This window comes from Nycticebus coucang, chromosome 11 (genome assembly GCF_027406575.1).
Source record: "Nycticebus coucang isolate mNycCou1 chromosome 11, mNycCou1.pri, whole genome shotgun sequence".
In the NCBI taxonomy this organism is placed as follows: domain Eukaryota; kingdom Metazoa; phylum Chordata; class Mammalia; order Primates; family Lorisidae; genus Nycticebus; species Nycticebus coucang.
The window spans coordinates 25,848,577-25,870,859 of record NC_069790.1 but is presented as its reverse complement, the minus strand read 5'-3'; the positions used below and the strand labels follow the sequence as shown (position 1 = coordinate 25,870,859).

Genomic DNA, 22,283 nt, shown 5'->3' with positions numbered 1-22,283 from the left:
ATTGACTCATTACTAAACTTCCAAATTTCTGTAAATCACAGTTTCTAATAGGAACAATGAGGGTAAGTTCTAATTATAACACTATTGGAAGAATTAGATGATACAAATGACTGGACGATGTTCAATAAACACTGGGTCCTTCTTATATTCTTTTGATTAACCCTCCCCTAGTTCCTCAACTTTGCGTAATGCGAGAAAGCTTCCCCAAGTGCCCTATGAGTTAATCACATTATCCCTAGCACTGTGATCTGCACTTTCTATAAATAACATTTTTCTCTTCCTTAAGGGCACTGCCTTTTTTCCATCTATCAAACTCTTCCCATTCTTAAAAATCCAGAACAAGTACCACTTCTTGCCACTGACTTCCCTCTTTATTGAGCAAGTGCATTTCTTCAAGCACTTGTCACATAATTGTCCATTAGTTGTATTCTGTCTTGTCCACCACAGAGACACATTGTAGTTCATACCAATACATCTTTGGATATAGAATCAATTCTACATTGTTTGGATTGGGGATGAGAAGATTTTCCACAGGATAAAAGAAAATTAGTTCACCTCTACCTTTTTGTTTGTTTATGTTGTAGTTTCTTTGCATGAACAAAGAACGGTTCAAATGACTGTGAAAGACTACATGAGGTAGGTAGCACAATCAGTGTGACTTACCTGTAATATTTTAAAGCCCTATCTTTGATAAATGCAATGGAAGTGAGGAAATTACTTAATAATTCCATGGATTTGGGGATCTTGTGAAAGGTCAATGGTTTGACCCCAGTGTCTACAACACTTTCAGTAGCTTTGAGAGCACTGGAGGTTTCTTAAATGTCCAAAAGGTGTAAGTAGATTAAATCAAGAAATGCTGACTTCAAGGGAAATTTAATTAGAATCTATGCATTAATGACATTCTACTATGGTGCAGTTGTTCCTAAGGATCTGGTCATAAAAGAGTTACATTTTCACTCTGCCAATAACAATGATGAATATTATTATTCATCATTCTATTTACTGGACAACAATAAATACAATTTCCAATGTTAGGCAGAAAGCAGTGAGAGTATCTTGGTGCAAGGAGAGGCCTGGTCTCAAAGTATGGTGCTCAGAATAGCAGCAGCAGCAGCACTTTAGAGCTTAATAAGAATGCAAATTTCTAAGCCGCATCCCATATCTCCTTACCCAGGAAATCTGAAGGCAGTGTCCAGAAATCTGTATCTTTACCATTCTGTCAGATGAATTTGAGACACACTGGAATAGACTACAAGTTCCTTGAGCTCAGGAACTCTGTTTCTCTTGCTTTCTTCACATTTGCATTTTCAGGATAATTCCAAGTAGTTGAAAACAAAATAGGTAGTTCTGCAACCCTACTACCTCTCCTAATCCACTCTGAATCTGGTATTTGTCAGTGTTTTCCCCTCACAGGATTGTTGATTCTACTACTAGAATCATAGAGCTAAAAGGAACCATGGAAATCTCTTCAGCAACTCTTATTTTATCAAAGAGAAAAACAAGAACTAGTTTCGACGATCAGCTTGTGCACACATGGTTGATAGAAAAGGGACTACACTGAATTCTTCTGGATCCCAGGCCAGGTCTGCTTCTAGGTGGCTCTGCTGAACATTACAAAATAAGATGTAACCCTCAAACCCAAAATGAAAAATAAATTCTGGCAGGTCTAATCAAAACTGAAGTGAGACAGTAAATGAGAGGGAGCCTTTTTACCTCTCCTCAAGACTCACAGCAAACTCAACTGTCTGTTGAAAGCAAAGTTTTTTATAATACAGAAACACACACATTTTTCAGCCTTAATAAAAGGAAGTAGTTAAACAAAGAGTCAAGGCCCAGCTATTTTTCCTGAATGGAGGTAAGACTAAGACAAATTGAGCCAGCCAAGGACGATAACTTGGTCACCTAGGAAATGTTGATGTTTGCATTATACTCTTTGATGAGTTGTAATTTTGTGCCGACTAGCTATTATATTTAATGGGGCTAGATGTGACCCAAAGTAGAGCTGAGCTAAGGATGAGAGAATGAAGAATAAACTGACCTATACTGTAACATGTTCTATTGTCTTTGAAAGAACTTTCAAATGTCTTACAATGCAGGCCTGTTGGATAGAGTAACTTGCTTTTCCAGCAGTAAAGGAGTTTGTTGCCATTGCATATGGATGGCCACAGGAGCCCTGGAGATGGCACTTAGAGACTGTTAGCATGAAAATCCTTCCCTACTACCAGACTTAATGTGGAGTAGCTTCAGTGGCAGCTCACTGTGCCTCTTTCATCATGCAATTTTAACTCCTTGCCAAAAGTTGGTGCCTAGTGAAGCTGTGTTCCTGAAAGATTCCCCAATGATTTGCCATCTGTCAAAAGTAAGACACTCTGCCACCTTTATAATGAACACTAGCAGACACCTAACACTTAAATTCTCACACTGTCTGTAACACAGCACTCAGGAAAAGGCAAGCAGCTCCTTCCTTCAAGCTCCCTCTTCTTCAAAGGTGTGGCCATTTGGAGATTATTATAATAGAAACTAAGAGGCAATGCAAATGTTTGCTCTGGAAGGAAGAGTTCTGCAACGACCTCCCAGGGGACTATCTAAATCAACACATCTCATTGTTGGTATTTTCCCCACTGTAGATCTTTTCATCAGTTTTCAGGAACTCCCACCCTATCCAGAGGGACCAGTTTCAACTCTTGCCATTCTACTGCAAGTATGCCACAAAGGTATGTAATTTCTAGGCACTTCGCATCCTGAGAAATCCTTCCGTGCAACAATAGATTTCATGAAATTATAAATAGGCACTTGGTGAATAAATGGATGAGAAAAGAATAAAATATTTCCAAACTCCAACTTGCAGGAACATTATAAAATAGTTAGTAAAATTGGAAACAGGCTAAATATCTGTCAATAGAGAAATGGCCAAATAAATTATTGGCCCATTCATTTTATAGAATTTTACATAGCAATAAAATTATATAGAGATATGCATACCAACTTAGAAAGCTCTTCAAGTCATATTTTTAAGGGAAAAAAGCAAGATGCACAAAGATACATAGATTATGATGCTATATATAAAGCAAAGACTATAATGTTATATATAACGCATATATATGACTACATTTAAAAATGTCTGGAAAGATACACATACAGATTTAACAGGAAAGGGATCAAGATTGGTGAGAGTAATGACCCAAGGGAGAGAAAGCCTTTTGTCTCATAATTGTTTTGCAAAGTGAGTGCATTTTATGTATTTTTTGAAAAATTCAAAATGAATTAAAAGGTTAATTGTATTTTCATACGATATGAAAATAATTTAAGATGAATCAAACAATAATTATATACTTGGTCATGAGACTGAAGCCTTTGGAAAGGAGGAACTTTGTGCCATAAGTATCTAATATAGAGCCCTAGGACATGACAGATATTCAATAAATATTTGTATAAATGGGTAGGATAAACATTTGTACAATGAGGTCAATATGCTCATAATAACGCCGATTAAATATTTTGTGCATGATTTAGAGTTTTTTTCTTCCTTGAATCTCTCTCATATTAAGGTGTCAGTATAATCAAGTGATTGGCATTCCTGTTTCTCCAGTTCATTCCAGTGATTAAGATACTCAAAACAAGCCATCTCCAATTCACATTATGAGTATTAGTGCATCTAAATCTATTGCCATGCATGGTGAGAAGGCTATGTTAACCACTTTGATGAAAATATTTCAAATTGTATATAAAACCAGCACATTGTACTCCATGATTGCATTAATGTACACAGCTATAATTTCATGAAAAAATAATAATAACCTAATTATATATTTCAACATTGCTAAAAGAATAGATTTCTTACATTCTTATCACAAAAAAATCAGTTGGTGAGGAAATGGATATGTTAATTAGTTTGACTGAATCTTTCTACAATGTATACATAGATCAAAACATCACACTGTACCCCATAAGTATAAATACTTATTATTTGTCAATTAAAAGTAGATTTATTTTTAAAAAAGAAAAAATCTGAACATGATACTGGTGGTGTCTGGTCAGTGGGGCTGCTCAGTGAGACTATAGGTAGCAGTTACTGAATGTGTGAAGGGCTAAATAAATGAATTATAATTAATTCAATTTAAATGATGAAGTCATCAAAGTAAAATTCTCTAAATCATCTCAAAAATGCATATTAGTATTTAATGTAAAGTAAAGGTAAAGAGAAACATCAACAAAAGAACTCAGCAAACCTTGTAAAAACTTCTTGAAATTCCGATTCCCCTAGAATCCATGAAATGGTCCATAGCATGGTGACCCAGGAGAAATTTAGAAGTGAGTTGATTAGAAAATTCAGATAATTGGCATTTATCATCATAAGTGCCAAAATGGACTAGAATATCTTGACAAAAGCATTTTTTCGTTTCTCAGCTGAGTAAAAAAAAAAAAAAAAAATCCAGAAAGCCCAACATATTGTAATTCTACAAAGACACTTAAAATCATTGTTTATAAACATCCATCCTTGTTGTCTGTATTTAATGATATCTTGGATATTTGTGTAGTTGAGGATACCTGAGACTAATACTCTTAAAAATATTCTTCTCTGAGTCTCATTCAGTTTCCCCTCTTGGTTTTATTTTCCACTTCTTTGTGGTTGACAGTGTCCTGCCTCTGTCTGGTTCTGTCCCACAGTCTTCCTGTGCTATCTAACTTGTAACATTTGTCTATTGTGAAATGGAAAGTCAGTTAAATAAACTCACAGTATTGTTCCTGAGTGGAAGTGCCGGGTTGTCCTTTGGGTACATAAATACAAGCGAGCTTTAGTATCATAAATGCACCATTATCTCCTTAGTGGGTTCCTCTGTCACTCAATATCTGGAAAATTGGATAGGTGAGGTGACTAGAAAAAAATAGCTTTGGGTTGTTAACTGTTACTGGATAACTCTTCATGTTTTTACCACAGCATTCCTGAATGGCTGGACTTTTGGGAAAATGATCCAGTTGAAGTTCTTCTGGCTCTGGGGTTTGGTGCTGATGAGCCAGACATCTGCACACAGATTCCAGACAGATTCCTTTGTTGTGTCTCAGCTGCCAGAGGAATCAACATTCATGTTTTTCATGAAGCTCAAAAGCAGCGAATGGACATTGAGAACTCTAACTTGTACGGTAAGTGTGTAAGGACCGTGTGGTGGGCACATCTCAGCAATGACAGTGAGTGATCATTTGGGGCGTGGCAATAGAGGGGATGGGTCAGGAGATGGTATGCAGGAGCTTTCAACCTCTCTAGGGCAGTGACTTAAAACAGAAAAGTTTTAGTTCTTGATCACTCTGCAGTCTGACGTGTGTTGGTGTGTATGTTAGGAAGAAGAACATATCTGTTGGTGTGTGTGTTTGGAAGAAGGGCATATCTGCTCCATGTCACCTTCACTTAGACCTGGCCCCCAATCTGGAGGCTCACTAGTTGCAAGGACAGGGAAAGGGTGGAAATGGAGAATGATACTTGGGTCTCAGATCTTCTGCTCATACCACACCTCATGTCTGTCCAGACTTCATTGGTCAAAATAAGTCACATGGCTATGTTTAACTCCAAGGGGCAGGAATTTGCAATCTTACTTTGTGCCCAAAAGGAGGAAAACTGGCAGTACTCATGACAGTACTCATGTGTAACATAGCCAAACACCCAAGACGCAGAGCAACTAAGATTTGGCAAGGTTTATCATGAGTCATTAGGTGAAACCCTCATTTCCTCAACTATGAGGCTTAGAACACTATAGTTTATAACTTGAGATGGTAATTATTAATGTCGTGCCTCTAGATTTGCAGATTAACCATGCCTAAACCTGACAGTGATCATGCATGCTGCTGTATTTCCCCAGCTGGTGGTCAAACAATACTTTTCTCTAGGACATTACTAGGGATGTTCTTGGGGTGTGTGTACCATGCTCAAATAATTTGGGAGAAAGATGCCTTGCACTTCAACAGGTTACTTACTGTGGGGTTTATTTAATGTGCCAAGGTACACCTTCAGTCTCATAGAGGAAATGCAGGGCAGAATTTCAAAACCATTTATATACAGAAAGCCTCTTGGAGAAGCACTGAAGAACATCTCCCTGAAACAGAGTCTGAGGAATTCCACATGGGAAAAATGACAAAATTCTGTTCCTGAAAGAAATTATTTTAAATAAATAAATTCACTGAAAGGAAAGGAAAGTGAGACAAAGTGTTTTTCTCAATCAGTTATGTGGAATGGAGACATCACTTGGACTTCTCACTTTAGTTCATGTTTCTCTTGTTTTCACATGTGCGAAATGAATATTTAAAGAAGAGTGTATAAACCTGAAGGTGTTGCAATGTAATGTTTCTTCGCTTTCCAGAAACAATACATATCACTCTTTGTTATCTCCTTTTCCAAGCAGCACAGAGATTTAAGTCCTTTGATCAATTCTTTATTTATTATTTAATAACACTTACCAATATTTGAGTAATGTTTGAGCTGATCTATGATGTAAACATTTTACAAATGAAATTGACACATGAATTATAGAAGTTGGCCCCCATTCTGTGATCCCTGATCTATTCTTATTTCTACTACTTAACACTTTTGATTCAAGAAAACTGAGGTCATATGTCAAACAAGCAATAATAAAACTAGCTGGCTGTTCAAATGATAGAATGAAAAATTATGTCTCATTTGAAGTCAGTACAAAAGGTTTAAACTTGGGGAATGAGAATCAATTAGTCTATTTTTCAATCTACCCAAAAGCAAAAATAAAAGAAAATACTCATCCAATATTTTTTAGACTATTGTGTTCCCTGAATTGACTTAACCAATTAAATTGATAGGTTTCGTCTTACTCTAAATTTAAAAACCTGCTATGGATGGATGTAAGGCAACCATAAAGGCTGAGTTATGATTCAATTATACCCTCTGACTCACAAAAGAAATTTAGTTTCAACTACAGCTTAACTTAGGGGTAAAATGTAATCAGAATTATTCTGAACCATCCAGAACACAAGAGTTCCTATAGGTCTTTAAAACTATTACAGTCCTCCTAAGAAATCCATCACATTTTTTTTTTTTTTTTTTTTTGAGCAGAGGACGATTAGTGAATATCTTCTGCTTTCAGATGAAAGAAACAAGTGAGCATAAGAACGTGTTCATTGGAGTCAGTAGCATTACTGTGATGGTGTAAACACCACCATGGAGGCCAACATCCTTGCCTACCCATGTGATCCTTGACCAGTGTTGAGTTACACAACCCCCCATGCTATCACTGGGGTTGAAAGAAGGCTATATTTTGTTTTATAGCCTTTGAAGAAGGCTATGTTTGTTTATTATCTAAGATACAAATATTTTTCACTATTTTTTTTTTCAAATTGGCAGTGTGTTCCAAAATTAGCCCTTGCTGCATTAGGTCTCTTCCATATGCTAATTAAGTCCATATATTTGCATATTGCCTAAAGGATTTGATGCCAGATTATCCAGAATGGCTTACAAGAAGCTGGCTTGTTTTGAAGGGCCAATGAATTTCCACATTAATGACTATCTTCTTTGGAAAGACTGAGCCCAGTATGTCTCCTTCCTGAGTCCTGTACATTTGTAATCATTATTTTAACAACTGATACTTACATAGCATTGTACTTTTACCACTTTGCCTTGATGCTTACAACTGATATGAAAGGTACATCAGTTAGGTATGAGTCCCTAGATGAAGAAACTGTCTGTTTACTCTGTGCCTGGCACGGAACTCAGCACTACATCTGTAGTTATTTACTCCAAGGTCAAACTTCCAGTGATTGTTTGACCTGGAATTTGGATCTAGGGTTTCTGACTCCATACACCATGACCTTTCTCTTATAGCCCACCCAGGTTTATTCCCTATTGCTCAGAAGGAAGGCAACACACTGAGATAGTGAGGCTTACAGCAGAGGAAGAATTGAATATCACAGGTACCATGTGAAGTGATGGAAGGAATTTCTCAAATCCATCTGCCCAAGAATTTGGGAGAAAGGGTTTTTAAAGATAGTTTGTTGGGAAAAGGGCTGGAGAATTGGGTCTGCTGATTGGTGGGGGATGAGCTCATAGGTTTGGAAAGCAGAGGTTATCTTCTCAGTTGGGACATTTCCTGGGTAGAGGGTCTAAAGGCTGATACATTCTTACTTTTATCCACAGATCCTGTTGGCCTCAATGGGCCACACACATCCCCACATGCCCCATGCAGAGTCTGAAAAATACTTCAAAGACCAGTCTTAGGCTTTATAAGGATAATGTTTTCTAGAGAAGGACAGACCTTGGGCTTCAGGACAGGGATGTTATCTATGGAAGCACAGATCTTTGGGCTTTACAATGGCAACATTATTTATAGACGTAGTGGGGCAGTCACAAATTTTGCGCCTATTTGGCAAGATAGTGCCAAAATTAATCAGTTATAGCAGTAAAGAAGTTAGGGAACAATGGCCAGCTAACTTCTGGCTATATTTACACTTTTATAAAAATCAGATTGCAATTACTATTTACACCTTCTGGCTCTACTACATAAGGTTTCATTTCCACACTTTCAAGTGGCAGTATAGATAAAGTTGATGGAGGTGATGATGGGGACATCCACCACATAAAGTGGTGGAAGAGTACTCAGGTCACTTGATACTGATAGAGCTGGCTTCATTCTTTGACATTTAGTTTATTGCACATCAGCATTTATAGATTCACCACATATATATTTTTTTAATGATCAACACATAAAAGCTTTAGGCATATAAATCTATATACTTAGGTATATTCAACTAAATCTAAAAGCTATTCACCATCCCCATAGCGTAGTGATGTTTCATTTTGTAGGGGAATCATATCTGTAATAGCATTGACATATAGCATTGAGAAAAACTTGAGTTTTAAGAGATTAATGTCCTTTCCTGTATGAAAGTCATATGTTACTCAACTCTTCCGTTTTTACCACATTAATGCATTGTCATCAAAAATATCTAGTCTAAAAATTTTGTGTTTATTGTGTTGTTCAGGCCGTTTCCTACAGCTGGAACTCCTGGACCATGTGACCAGTGCCTTCTCATCTTTGTTAGATGATATCAGCACCCTACAAAACAAAGGTGATGAGAAAGCTGAAGGAGATAGTATGCAGAGAACCCCAGTGAGTGGGGCCAGAGAGCATCAGAGAAGAATGGGAAGGCTTTTAAGGAGAGCTTCAAAACAAAACATCAGAAGAGATAATAACCCAGAAATGTCTGAGTCTTTCAAGATGAAGGACAAATTTTTCATCTCCTCCGAGAGACCAGGAGAGTGTGGAAAAGAGTTACCAGCAGCCTCAACCAACCACAACCAAAATCATTTGTCTCCTTCAGCAGAGCAGCAGTCTCTCCAAGCCTCTGATGGCTTGATACTTTTGCATCTTCCCTCAGCCCGTCTGGGCAAGCAGTGGCCTGGCCCTACCCTGGTGGCCAACCAGGCTCCTTCCTGTGTCTCTGAGGGTTTGGTCAAGGACAGAACTCAGAAGGAGAACTCCGTTCAGACTAAAAAGCTCAGGAACTTGTCTCATCTTGTGGGTAAAGAACCAGACTCCTTTGAAATGGAAGAGGTCAGTGTTACACAAACATGCTTGATCTCCCCAGGGAAATAACCCACACCACAGCACCCCTTGCCTTCCAGTCTTCCTTTAGCTCTTCCCTCTCTCTCCCACTCAGCATTACTTACATCTTATTGTCCAAATCAGTTTGGTCCAGAGCATGTAAGATCACATTAGTTGCTTCAGTGAGAAATAAACTGGTATGACACCAGCCTTTGGTTTCTCCTATTTCTTTTCTTTCTCTGGCTCACAGTTGAAACCATGAGTTGTTTCTGACTTGCTTTTGCTCAGGGTTTTATTATACACCTTCACTGTGCCTTTCCTCTACTCTCCACTTCTCCATGTTTCACCTTCTTTGTGGTTCAGTTCAACTACTTCTTACTCTGTGAAACTTGCCCTGATAACTACTCCTCTGTATTCTCGTGGCTTTAGCCTAAAGAGTTTGTTCTGTTGGATATGGAGTGTTTGGCAGTGCCTTCTTCCCTATAGACTCAGCTTCTTGGGAACTGGAGATGCGTGCTGGAAATATTTACCCCCACAAAGCCTAAGGCAGCACCTGGGACAAAATAGTAACAACTTGGGTTTGGTTATGGTTTTGGTATGATTATGGTTATGGTTATGGTTATAGTTTTAAGTATATCATTTGTTTGTTTTGGGATTTATTGATTTTCACATGGCTCATTTTACATACACTCTTTGATCCTTCATCCCCCTCACCCTAATTTTCATCCTCTTTTAGATGACAGACACAATCTTATTTTTTTCCAAAAATGCATATGCATTTCTCTATTAATATTGGCAACTAGGATTGGGAGTTAGCTTATTGACAACTCTGTTATTTAATAAGATTACAAAAAAGTAATTATAGATGACGAGCAAAGCATTTTCTCTACTTTCATCTAAATTATTCAAAAGTAGGGCAGGATATTTATACAATAATCCTAAAGCAGTGTCACCTCTCCCTTGAGTCCTCCACATGCTGCCAGCCCAGAGTTGGTAACAGAATCTGCCCTTAAAGGAACTACAGAGAAGTGGCAGAGATGGGCACAGAAGTGGTAACAATAGGGACAGAAACAGCCCTACAGGTAGACTTTCATGTCACTATGCAGATGTGTTTGGGGACAAACAAACAAAGGCATTCTTAACCAGTCTAGGCACTAAAAGAATCAAGAAACTTGTGGCAAACAAAGTTTAACCATAATCTCAAAAGAAAAATAAGATTTTGTCAGGTGAATATGCCTGCGAAAAGCCATAAAACTGACCTCAAAACATGTAGATATTAATGATTCCAGTACCTGTGTGCAAATGTTTGTCTATTTACATGTATGCATATGCCTTATATAAAAAAATTGAAGAGCCTTAAAATATTAAAATGAATTGATAATAGTAGCATTAAAATAAGTAAAAATTATAAAAGGAGGAAAAACCCAGAACTTTGGTGAAGTATTTTGAAGATAAACTGATGTAGCACTAAAAAGAACATTGTTATTTTTAACTCAATTTTGCAAAGATTATTTAATTACTGAACTAATAATTAAATTACTCTAAAGAATGTCAAGTCAATTTGCTACTCATTTGTTAGTCTGTTATGTTAGCTAAGACCTAAACAAGAAGTTTGACCAGACTCCAACTCATTGTCAAACCTCATTAGGCACTACTGCCCCTTAACTTTCCTCTGCTTCAAAATGGGCTGACTCAGAGGAAAATAAAGTTCATTGTGTCATCTATATGCGAGAATACAGGGATAGACAAATAGCAAGTTCTACACAAAGAAATAAGAAAAGAATATCAGTCCTTGCCTGGTACACTTTCAAGTATTTTTATTTATTATTATTATTATTATTTAGAGACAAAGTCTCACTATGTTGCCCAGGTTAGTCTCAAACTCCTGGGCTCAAGTGATCTGCTCACCTCAGCAACCCAAATAGCTGGGCATATAGGCACAAGCCACCAAACCCAATTTCTGAAATTTTTTCGAAATGACAATTATTTAAGAAAAAACCTATATATTTGGAGGAAGGAAAGAAACATTCAGAGACATCAAAATAAAAAATAAAGATAAACTCACATGGTTCTTTGGCACATAGTAGGTACTAAGTAAATATTTGTTGAAGGAGTAAATTAACATGAAAAGAATTTAATAATATTAATTTAATCTAAGGTTGGCTTTCATAGAAAAACAATATTTTGTTGAGCTTATAGCCAACTTTGTTTATGGTCTTTCCTTAATGTTGTATGGGATTTGTACATGTGAAAGATTATATATGTACATGTAAGGTAGAGATAGCCCTAAAAATGATATAAAAGAAACTCACTCCTTGAATTTCACTTTTATAAAAACTGTATCTAAAATAATTTTTTTACTCAATACCAATAAATGAGTGAATGATGCTTGGGTAGACTGAATCTTAAACAAGAGCTAATGCCAGGTTTAATATTTATTTTTCAATGGCAAATCTAAAAATCCCATTATTAAAAATGAAAAATATGTGTGAAATCGGCAAATTTTCATGGCATTTAAAACATGAGCCAATGTACTTAAATATCTAGCTATCAGAATTTCAAGTGTGATTGGCCAAATTTTGCCTATAGATCAGCCTATGGTGTTTTCCCAGTCTGACTAAAGGCCAAATTTAGCAATATTTGGCTTACTTCTTAAAAGTATGATTCCAAAAAAGTTGTGCATAGATTTTTAATGCAAGGATAAACATATTGTTGTGTTTAATTTTACTTAATAAAATTGAGTCAGATCCTTTCTTTTTAAATTCCCAAACACATCACATGAATTTAATACTTGAGAAACTTGTGCAATTATAAACTCAAGGTAGGAAGCGTCTTTATAGCATATAAGGATTCTGCACTCTGGAAGTCATGTGTGAGAACATTAACCAAATTATTAAATAAAATAATATCAATAAGCACTTTCGTTAGGCAGGTGATATTTCAAAAGTTATAAATATTTCTTTTTTAAAAAACTAATTAGGTTGGCTAAAGTGGACTACCCCAAGAATTCGCTTGGCTTTCACTTTAAATTGTTAGGCCTTTAAACTTGTGTTCTTTTTTTCATTTGACAAGTATGTGCTTTACATTGTGCTAAGTGAATTTTTCTCCATGATAATGGTCACAGAAAAAGAATTTCCTTCGTACATTTGAAAATGGATGTGCTGCACACTGGTTGGAGTTACCAAAGCGAATAAAAACAATACTAAGATATATGTCTAATTAAATACAAATAGAAAGTAAGTTCTTTGAAAAAAAGAAATGAAAGATTAAAAAGAGGGAATTAACATTTCTCTCTTTATATTATTGAGCTAGATTCTTATGGTCCTCACTCAGTTTCCTCCTGGGTTTATGTTTGTGTTTTTGATTTGGCTTTCAATAATAAGATATCAATTCCAAATAAATAATAGGGCATGTAGGAGTAGATTTATGTGTAAGGATATTTATTGTAGTATTATTTCTAATTGAAAAATTTAGAAAACATTTCAACACTGAGAGAATTGTTAAGGAAACTAATGTATTTTTGAATTACAATCTATTGTATAGTCTCTAAAGATTATGGTATTTTAAAAGAAATTTTATAACATGGGAAAAAGCTCTCTCTCCAAATTTTTGAGTGCATAAATTTGACTGCATAACTTTATCCAAAATCAATGTATGAAAAGGGAAACTTGCAAATAAATACTCTAAAATATTAACAGTAATTGTTTTCTTACCTTCTTTAACTTTTTCTATGTATCATTTTTCTGTAGGAAGCTATATTACTATTTTTAAAGTAATATTTATTATTTTGTTTCAATATAACCTTATTCTCATTAATAGAGTAGTATTTAATAATTTCAAAAAAAATTTTGAAAATAAATTTTGCCATATCAATTTGGAAATTAATTTTTTAAATCTGTCTAAGCACTACATTTTCTGAGTTACTCTTTGTAAATTTATTGAGACATAATTCACTTGCTATCTGCAAACATATTTAGAGTTCTTTGGGGGCAAAAAAATCTAGGATGAAAAATTTTTAATTTACTTTTTTTTTTCCTTTTGGATAGAGTCTCACTCTGTCACCCTATGTACAGTGCTCTAGTGTCATAGCTCACAGCAATTTCAAACTCTTGAGCTCAAGAGATTCTCTTGTTCAGCCTCCTGAGTAGCTGGGACTACATGCATTGCCCCACAACACCTGGCTAGTTTTTCTTTTTTTAGTACAGATGGTCTCACGCTTGCTTAAGCTGGCCTCATACTCCTGAGCTGAAGGAATCCAACTGCCTCAGCCTCCCAGTGCTAGGATCATAGGCATGAGCCACCGCTTGACCTTAATCCACATCTTCCAGAAGGAATCTTTTTGTTTGTTTGTTTGTTTGTTTACCACCCTCGATAGAGTGCCATGATGTCACACGGCTCACAGCAACTTCTAGCTCTTGGGCTTACGCGATTCTCTTACCTCAGCCTCCCGAGCAGCTGGGACTATAGGTGCCCGCCTCAACGTCCAGCTATTTTTTGGTTGCAGTTTGGCTGAGGCAAAGTTTGAACCCGCTACCCTCGGTATATGGGGCCGGCACCCTACTCACTGAGCCACAGGCACCACCCTCTTCCAGAAGGAATCTTGAACCTCCCACTCAGTGATCTTCCTTCTCCCTGAATTCCTTTAATTCTTTGAATCTTTACCATAGGCACCTTGTTTGCGCCACCTTTTCCAAGCAGACTTTCAGTTATTTGAGTTTAGGAAATAATGTTTGTCACTCTTATCAGTTGCCAGTAGACACACATCCTATGTTGATTAAAAGAAGTGAATTTATTATGAAAAAATTTCTAATGAGATTGATGCATTTTGATATCATAGATCCAGAGCTTTGAAGAAGAAACTGGTAATCCTCTCTGTGTGACTTCAGGAACTGCAGGTAAGAATTCATCAATTGTCTTTCAGAAAGAGAATGTAAATAATTGGTGCTTAACTTTTTAATATGTATAGAACTTGAATTATCTCTAGGAGATGCCCTACATTCATGAATCATCTAGAACACTAGAAAGCCTACTAGCAATGCAAATGTACACATAAATTTTTAAAATATAAAAATGTTCAATATCTCTGTGGCTAATAGGGTATGTGGCATGTCTGACACTAACATTGTATGATCTGACTTACATAGTGGAACCAATTTCATACAGGACCAAGACTAAGTGGGCAACACTTTCTCACTCTTATAGTCAAACTTCTTGCTGTCATACAAGTCATACTGTTTTACTGGGTTTCATTTTTCCATCTGCAGTAAAGAGACAAATGCAGGCAATTGTTTTTCTTGAGATTGAGTCTCGTTCTGTTGTCCTGGGCAGAGTGCCAGGGCATCATAGCTCACAGCAACCTCAAACTCTTGGGCTCATGCAATCCTCTTGCCTCAGCCTCCAAGTAGCTGGGACTACTGATGCCCACCGTAGCGCCCAGCTATTTTTTTTTTTTTTTATAAAAGACTGGATCTCCCTTCTTGCTCTTGCTCAGGTTGGTCTCAAACTCCTGAGCTCAAGGAATTCACCCACCTCTGCCTCCCAGAGTGTTAAGATAACAGGCATGAGCCACCATGCCCAGCCATAATACAAATAATTTTTAAGTTTTATGCCACCACTTACATTCTAAAATTTGTATGATCTTGATGTTACACTGTCAGTGGAAAGAAGTTGCCCAGATGTCACTTTACAAATCATCTCCTATAGTGATGCTGTATCATCCTAAACAACAGAGAGGTAGTCTTTCTCTACTCCTGGTTTTTATTCTCCCATTCAGCCATCATTGTGATTCATTCAGCATCCCATGATCCTATAAGGGAACTAGCAGTAGGCAGGATTGGTCCAGCAAAACAGAGCAGATGAAGCTAGTGCATTTCCTGGATGAAAATATGCAAATTTTTACTTTAATTTAGTGTGATGTCAAACACATCTTTTTCATTACAAAGTATATGTATGGTACTCATTTTGCTAAATGCTGTTTAGAAATTATGCATTAGTAATTATAGGGTCCTGCTGATTACATAAATTGTTAATCCTGCTCTTCAAAGTAATTACCGCACAACCTATATTGAGGTTTATAAGACAAAAATAAACATCTTTTTTCCATCTAATTGAATGCTTCTCAATGAAATTGAAGGTCCCCTTGCCAATAGGAACTGCCTTACTCGACATTCTATTAAGAGGTCTATTGATATCATGCAAATCACCCCAATTATTCCAAAACATTACTTAGGAGGTTAGGCAAAAATGGAGAAAATCTGAATTATAGTACAGCATATGCAGTTTTTCTACTTTCAAAAATACTGTTGTTAACCTAAGAAAAAATAGGACTGAGAACAAAGTAAAACTATCTCAATAAATAGCAAAGAGGGACTTGTTCTATATATGGAATCACTTTGAAATACAAATATGTGAATTTTTTACTCAAAGGTCAAAGATGATTTCATTTGAAATATGAAGCACATGGACTGTTGTAACCAAAATGTTAAGTCAGTAGCAATGTTGTGTACCAGGAATAGCCCTTAATTCACTTGGCTATCCTCTGGTTCTTGAGATAGCTCTTCTTGGAACACTCCTGGAAACCCACTACCCATGTTGTGAGAAGTCCAAATTACATGGGGATGCCACATGGAGGCACTCTGACAGGCTGAGTGAGCTTCCATGTGAATGAGCTATATTCGATGTCCAGCCCGATCAAACTTTCAGATGGCTCTAGCCCAGATGTCATTTGACTGCAACTGTTTGAGAGAATCCAAAGGACAACCACACAGCTGAGCAAGACAGCCCATAGAACTATGAGAGATAATAAATTGCTGTTTGAAGCCCTACAAACTCACACAAATAGATAAAAGACACATGATGAACTCTTCAAATGTCTTTACAATTTAGTTAAAAAACATTTTTAAGGCTGCTTTGTCTCTACTCATGGGCATTACTCTGCATATTGGCAGAAAAAGTGTGTCTAAGCATTTCCTAATTGAATTTCAGAAAATTGACTTCTTATAGAAGATGGAGGCATAGGTCACTGAAAAATAAATTATTACTAAAATGACAAGGTAATACAAAGAAAAACAGGAAATATATGAAAGTGGTATTTAAAATGAAAAATGGAGTAGCTTAGCATTAACATTCCAGAACCCTTAAGGAATTAGTATGGAGTATATTGTGGGTGAAGTTTCAGAGAATTCTAGAAGAGCCCACCCAGGGAATCAGAAATGAGTCTACTACAGAACTATACTAACATGTTCAGGTAATAATTTCCAAACTGATCTCACTTAACTATCAAATTAGACAAGATATGCCTTTCCTGTCACTTTGTGAAATGAGAAAACACAGCATAATTATCACAAGATTTAGCAGTTCAAAATCAGAGGTTATTCAGAAGAAATGCTCATCAATAAAAGAATGAGTACAAAGAAGCACTAGAAACCCTTAGAAATGAATCTTTTTAATGAGATGAATGAGGACACTGCATCTGTGTAAGAGAATGATTTTCTTTTTTTTATTATTATTAAATCATAGCTGAGTACATTGATATGATCATGGGGCATCATTCACTAGCTTCACAGACCGTTTACCAAGTTTCACATATACCCTTGTAAGACGCACTGCTGGTGTAATCCCACCAATCCCCTTCCCTCCACCCACTTCCCCCCTCCCTCCCCTCCTTTTCCCCCCTCCCCCTATTCTTAGGCTGTAACTGGGTTATAGCTTTCATGTGAAAACCCTAAATTAGTCTCATAGTAGGGCTGAGTACATTGGGTACTTTTTCTTCCATTCTTGAGATACTTTACTAAGAAGAATATGTTCCAGCTCCATCCATGTAAACATGAAAGAAGTAAAGTCTCCATCTTTCTTTAAGGCTGCATAATATTCCATGGTGTACATATACCACAGTTTATTAATCCATTCCTGGATCGATGGGCACCTGGGCTTCTTCCATGAGTTAGCAATTATGAATTGGGCTGCAATAAACATTCTGGTACAAATATCTTGGTTATGATGTGAATTTTGGTCTTCTGGGTATATGCCCAGTAGAGGAATTACAGGATTGAATGGCAGATCTATTTTTAGATCTCTAAGTGTTCTCCATATCTCTTTCCAAAAGGAATGTATTAATTTGCATTCCCACCAGCAGTGCAGAAGTGTTCCCTTTTCTCCACATCCGCACCAACATCTCTGGTCTTGGGATTTTGTGATATAGGCTAGGCTCACTGGAGTTAGATGGTATCTCAAAGTAGTTTTGATTTGCATTTCTCTGATGATTAAAGATGATGAGCATTTTTTCATATGTCTGAAGGCCGTGTGCCTGTCTTCTTCAGAGAAGTTTCTCTTCAAATCCCTTGCCCAGCCTGCGATGGGATCCCTTCTTCTTTTCTTGCTAATGCATTTGAGTTCTCTGTGGATTCTGGTTATTAAACCTTTGTCAGAGACACAACCTGCAAATATCTCCTCCCATTCTGAGGGCTGTTTGCTTGCTTTACTTACTGTGTTCTTGGCTGTGCAGAAGCTTTTTAGTTTGATCAAGTCCCAGTATTGTATTTTTGAAGCTGCTTCAATTGCCCGGGGGGTTCTCCTCATAAAATACTCGCCCATCCCGATTTCTTCAAGGGTTTTCCCTGCACTCTCCTCTAGAACTTTTATAGTTTCATCTCTTAAGTTTAAATCTTTGATCCAGTGAGAGTCTATCTTAGTTAATGGTGAAAGGTGTGGGTCCACTTTCAGTCTTTTACAGGTTGCCAGGCAATTCACCCAGCACCATTTGTTAAATAGGGAATCTTTTCCCCACTGAATGTTTTTAATTGGCTTGTCAAAGATTAAATAACGGTAAGTAGCTGGATTCATCTCTTGATTCTCTATTCTGTTCCAGACATCTACTTCTCTGTCTTTGTGCCAATACCATGCTGTTTTGATCACTATTGATTTGTAGTATAGTCTGAGTTCTGGTAGCGTAATTCCTCCTGCTTTGCTTTTATTTCTGAGTAATGTCTTGGCTATTCGAGGTTTTTTCTGATTCCATATAAAACGAAGTATTGTTTTTTCCAGATCTTTAAAGTATGACAGTGGAACTTTAATAGGGATTGCATTGAAATTATATATTGCTTTGGGTAGTATAGACATTTTAACTATGTTGATTCTTCCCAGCCATGAGCATGGTATATTTTTCCATTTGTTAATATTTTCAGCTATTTCTTTTCTTAGAGTTTCATAGTTCTCTTTATAGAGATCTTTCACGTCCTTTGTTAGATAAATTCCCAAATATTTCATCTTCTTTGGCACTACTGTAAATGGGATAGAGTCCTTAACTGTTTTTTCAACTTGACTGTTGTTGGTATATATAAAGGCTACCGATTTATGAATGTTGATTTTGTAACCTGAGACGCTGCTGTATTCCTTGATCACTTCTAAGAGTTTTGTAGTAGAGTCCCTAGTGTTTTCCAGATATACAATCATATCATCTGCGAAGAGTGAAAGTTTGATCTCTTCTGACCCTATATGGATACCCTTGATCGCCTTTTCTTCCCTAATTGCAGTGGCTAAAACTTCCATTACAATGTTAAAAAGCAATGGAGACAATGGGCAGCCTTGTCTGGTTCCTGATCTGAGTGGAAATGATTCCAATTTAACTCCATTCAATATGATATTGGCTGTGGGTTTGCTGTAGATGGCCTCTATCAGTTTAAGAAATGTCCCTTCTATACCAGTTTTCTTAAGTGTTCTGATCATGAAGCGATGCTGGATATTATCAAAAGCTTTTTCTGCATCGATTGAGAGAATCATATGGTCTTTGTTTTTTAATTTGTTTATGTGCTGAATTACATTTATAGATTTACGTATATTGAACCAGCCTTGAGATCCTGGGATAAAACCGACTTGGTCATGATGTATAATTTGTTTGATGTGTTGCTGGATTCTGTTTGTTAGGATCTTGTTGAATCTTTTTGCATCTATATTCATTAGTGATATCGGTCTATAATTTTCTTTTCTTGTTGGGTCTTTTCCTGGTTTGGGGATCAGGGTGATGTTTGCTTCATAGAACGTGTTGGGTAGTCTTCCTTCTTTTTCTACCTTTTGGAACAGGCTAAGTAATATAGGTACTAATTCCTCTTTAAAGGTTTGGTAGAATTCACACGTGAAACCATCTGGTCCTGGGCTTTTCTTTTTAGGGAGGTTTTGTATGGTTGATTCTATTTCCGAAATTGATATGGGCCTGTTCAACATTTCCACTTGATTCTGGCTAAGTCTTGGAAGGTGACGTGCTTCCAAGTATTGGTCAATTTCCTTCAGATTTTCATATTTCTGAGAGTAAAGTTTCTTGTAATATTCATTAAGGATTTTTTTGATTTCTGAGGAATCTGTTGTTATTTCATCTGCTATTTGTGATTGATGAGATTAGAGATTTTACTCTTTTTTTCCTGATTAGTTGGCCAAAGGTTTATCTATTTTATTGACCTTTTCGAAAAACCAGCTTTTTGATTTATTGATCTGTTGTATTATTCTTTTGTTTTCAATTTCATTGAATTCTGCTCTAATTTCGGTTATTTCTTTTCTTCTACTGGGTTTGGGGTTGGAATATTCTTCCTTTTCCAGTTGCTTGAGATGTCCCATTAAGTTGTTAACTTCCTCTCTTTCCGTTCTCTTGAGGAAGGTTTGTAGTGCTATAAATTTCCCTCTTAGAACTGCCTTTGCGGTGTCCCAGAGGTTCTGATAGTTCGTGTCTTCATTGTTGTTTTGTTCCAAAAAAATGGCGATTTCTTTCTTAATCTCATCTCTGACCCAGCTATCGTTCAGCATAAGGTTATTTAACTTCCATGTTTTTGTATGAGTATGCAGATTCCTGTTGTTACTCAGCTCAAGTTTTATTCCATGGTGGTCCAAGAAGATGCATGGAATAATTTCTATTCCTTTAAATTTACTGAGGTTATACTTGTGACCTAAGATGTGATCGATTTTGGAGTAAGTTCCATGGGCTGATGAGAAGTATGTGTATTCAGTTTTGTTGGGATGAAATGTTCTGTAGATGTCTGCTAAATCCAAATGTTGGATGGTTAGGTTTAAATCTAAGATTTCTTTGCTCAGCTTCTTGTTGGAGGATCGATCCAACACTGCCAAAGGAGTGTTGAAATCTCCGACTATTATGGAGCTGGAGGAAATCAAGTTGCTCATGTCTGTTAGAGTTTCTCTTATAAATTGAGGTGCATTCTGGTTGGGTGCATAGATATTAATAATTGAGATCTCATCATAGTGAGTATTACCGTTAACAAATATGAAGTGACCGTTCTTGTCCTTCCTTACTTTTGTTGGTTTAAAGCCTATTGTATTTGCAAATAAAATTGCAACACCTGCTTTTTTCTGATTACCATTTGCCTGAAATATGGACGACCATTCTTTCACCCTGAGTCTGTATTTGTCTTTTAGGTTAAGATGTGACTTTTGTATGCAACAGATATCTGGCCTGAGTTTTTGTATCCAGTCAGCTAACCTATGCCTCTTTAGAGGACAGTTTAAGCCGTTCACATTAATGGAGACTATTGATAAGTCTGGTGAAGTTTTGGGTATCGAGTTTTTCAAAATTCCAGTGGCCATTTTTAATCCTTTCGCTAGTGTGGAAATTGGAGTTTGATCCGAAGTTTCTGAGTGAGTTTACTTTTGTGGTAGAGGATTGGGTTGGTCATTATGGAGGATAGGTCTGAGACTATCCTGAAGAGCCGGTTTGGTTATGGCAAATTTCTTCAACATATGAATGTCATTAAAGTATTTAATTTCTCCATCATAAATGAAACTCAGTTTAGCTGGATACAAGATCCGGGGTTGAACGTTATTTTGTTTTAGGACATTAAAAGTCGGTGACCACCCTCTTCTGGATTGAAAAGTTTCAGCAGACAGATCTGCAGTCATTCTAATATTCTTGCCTTTGAAGGTAATGGTTTTCTTTCTCCTGGCAGCTTTGAGGATTTTCTCCTTCATATTAACTTTAGTGAAGTTAATTATGATATGCCTGAGGGATGTCTGATTGGGGTTGAGTCGTGCTGGGGTTCTGAAGCTGTCCGCTATCTGAATTTCAGAATTTCTAGGCATGTCTGGAAAATTCTTTCTTAATTTCATGTAGAAGGGCCTCTCTGCCCAGCGAGGCCACTTCATCTGTTTCTGGAAGTCCTATGATTCGGATATTCGCCTTCTTCGAATTATCCCAGAGCTCTCTGAGTGAGTGATCCGTTTTTGCTCTCCATTTCTCTTCCTCTTTGAGAGTTTGGGAGGGTTCAAAGGCTTTATTTTCGATGTCAGAAATCCTTTTTCTGCTTGCTCCATTCTGTTACTGAGGGATTCTACTGTTTTTTTCATATCTTTGAGGGCTGCGAATTCTTGCTTCAGTGTGTCTAAGTCTTTGGTGGGTTTGTCTTTAAATTCGTTAAATTCTTGAGACAACTTTTGAATTTCTCCTCGAATTCCTAATTCCACTTTGTTAATTTTGTCTGCAATCCAAATTCTGAATTTTATTTCTGACATCTCAGCCAGTTGTTTATCGAATGGGATCTTCAATTGCATCTGCCATATCTTTCCTTGGGGGGGTTGATCTAATCTGGTTATTCATGTTACCAGAGTTTTTCCGCTGATTCCGCCCCATGGTTGTTTTACTCCCTCTGATTTTTTCCCCTGGGGCTTTGTCGAGGGCCCGAACAGTGTTGTGGCCTGAGAAACTGGGGCCCTGTCTGGTGTGGTGGGGCTAAA

The 22,283-nt window shown here is 36.9% G+C and overlaps 1 protein-coding gene across 4 annotated transcripts in view; it reads left to right on the top strand.

The window, feature by feature from the left end:
• The window catches only part of ITPRID1 (ITPR interacting domain containing 1), a 134,641-nt gene that overhangs the window by 16,715 nt on the left and 95,643 nt on the right, over positions 1 to 22,283 (top strand). For all 4 annotated transcript variants that reach the window (XM_053609383.1, XM_053609382.1, XM_053609384.1 and 1 more), the window contains exons 5-9: positions 585 to 636; positions 2,628 to 2,714; positions 4,940 to 5,142; positions 8,995 to 9,566; positions 14,395 to 14,452. In XM_053609383.1, coding sequence (XP_053465358.1) covers positions 585 to 636; positions 2,628 to 2,714; positions 4,940 to 5,142; positions 8,995 to 9,566; positions 14,395 to 14,452 — 972 coding nt within the window. The remainder of the gene's footprint in view (positions 1 to 584; positions 637 to 2,627; positions 2,715 to 4,939; positions 5,143 to 8,994; positions 9,567 to 14,394; positions 14,453 to 22,283) is intronic.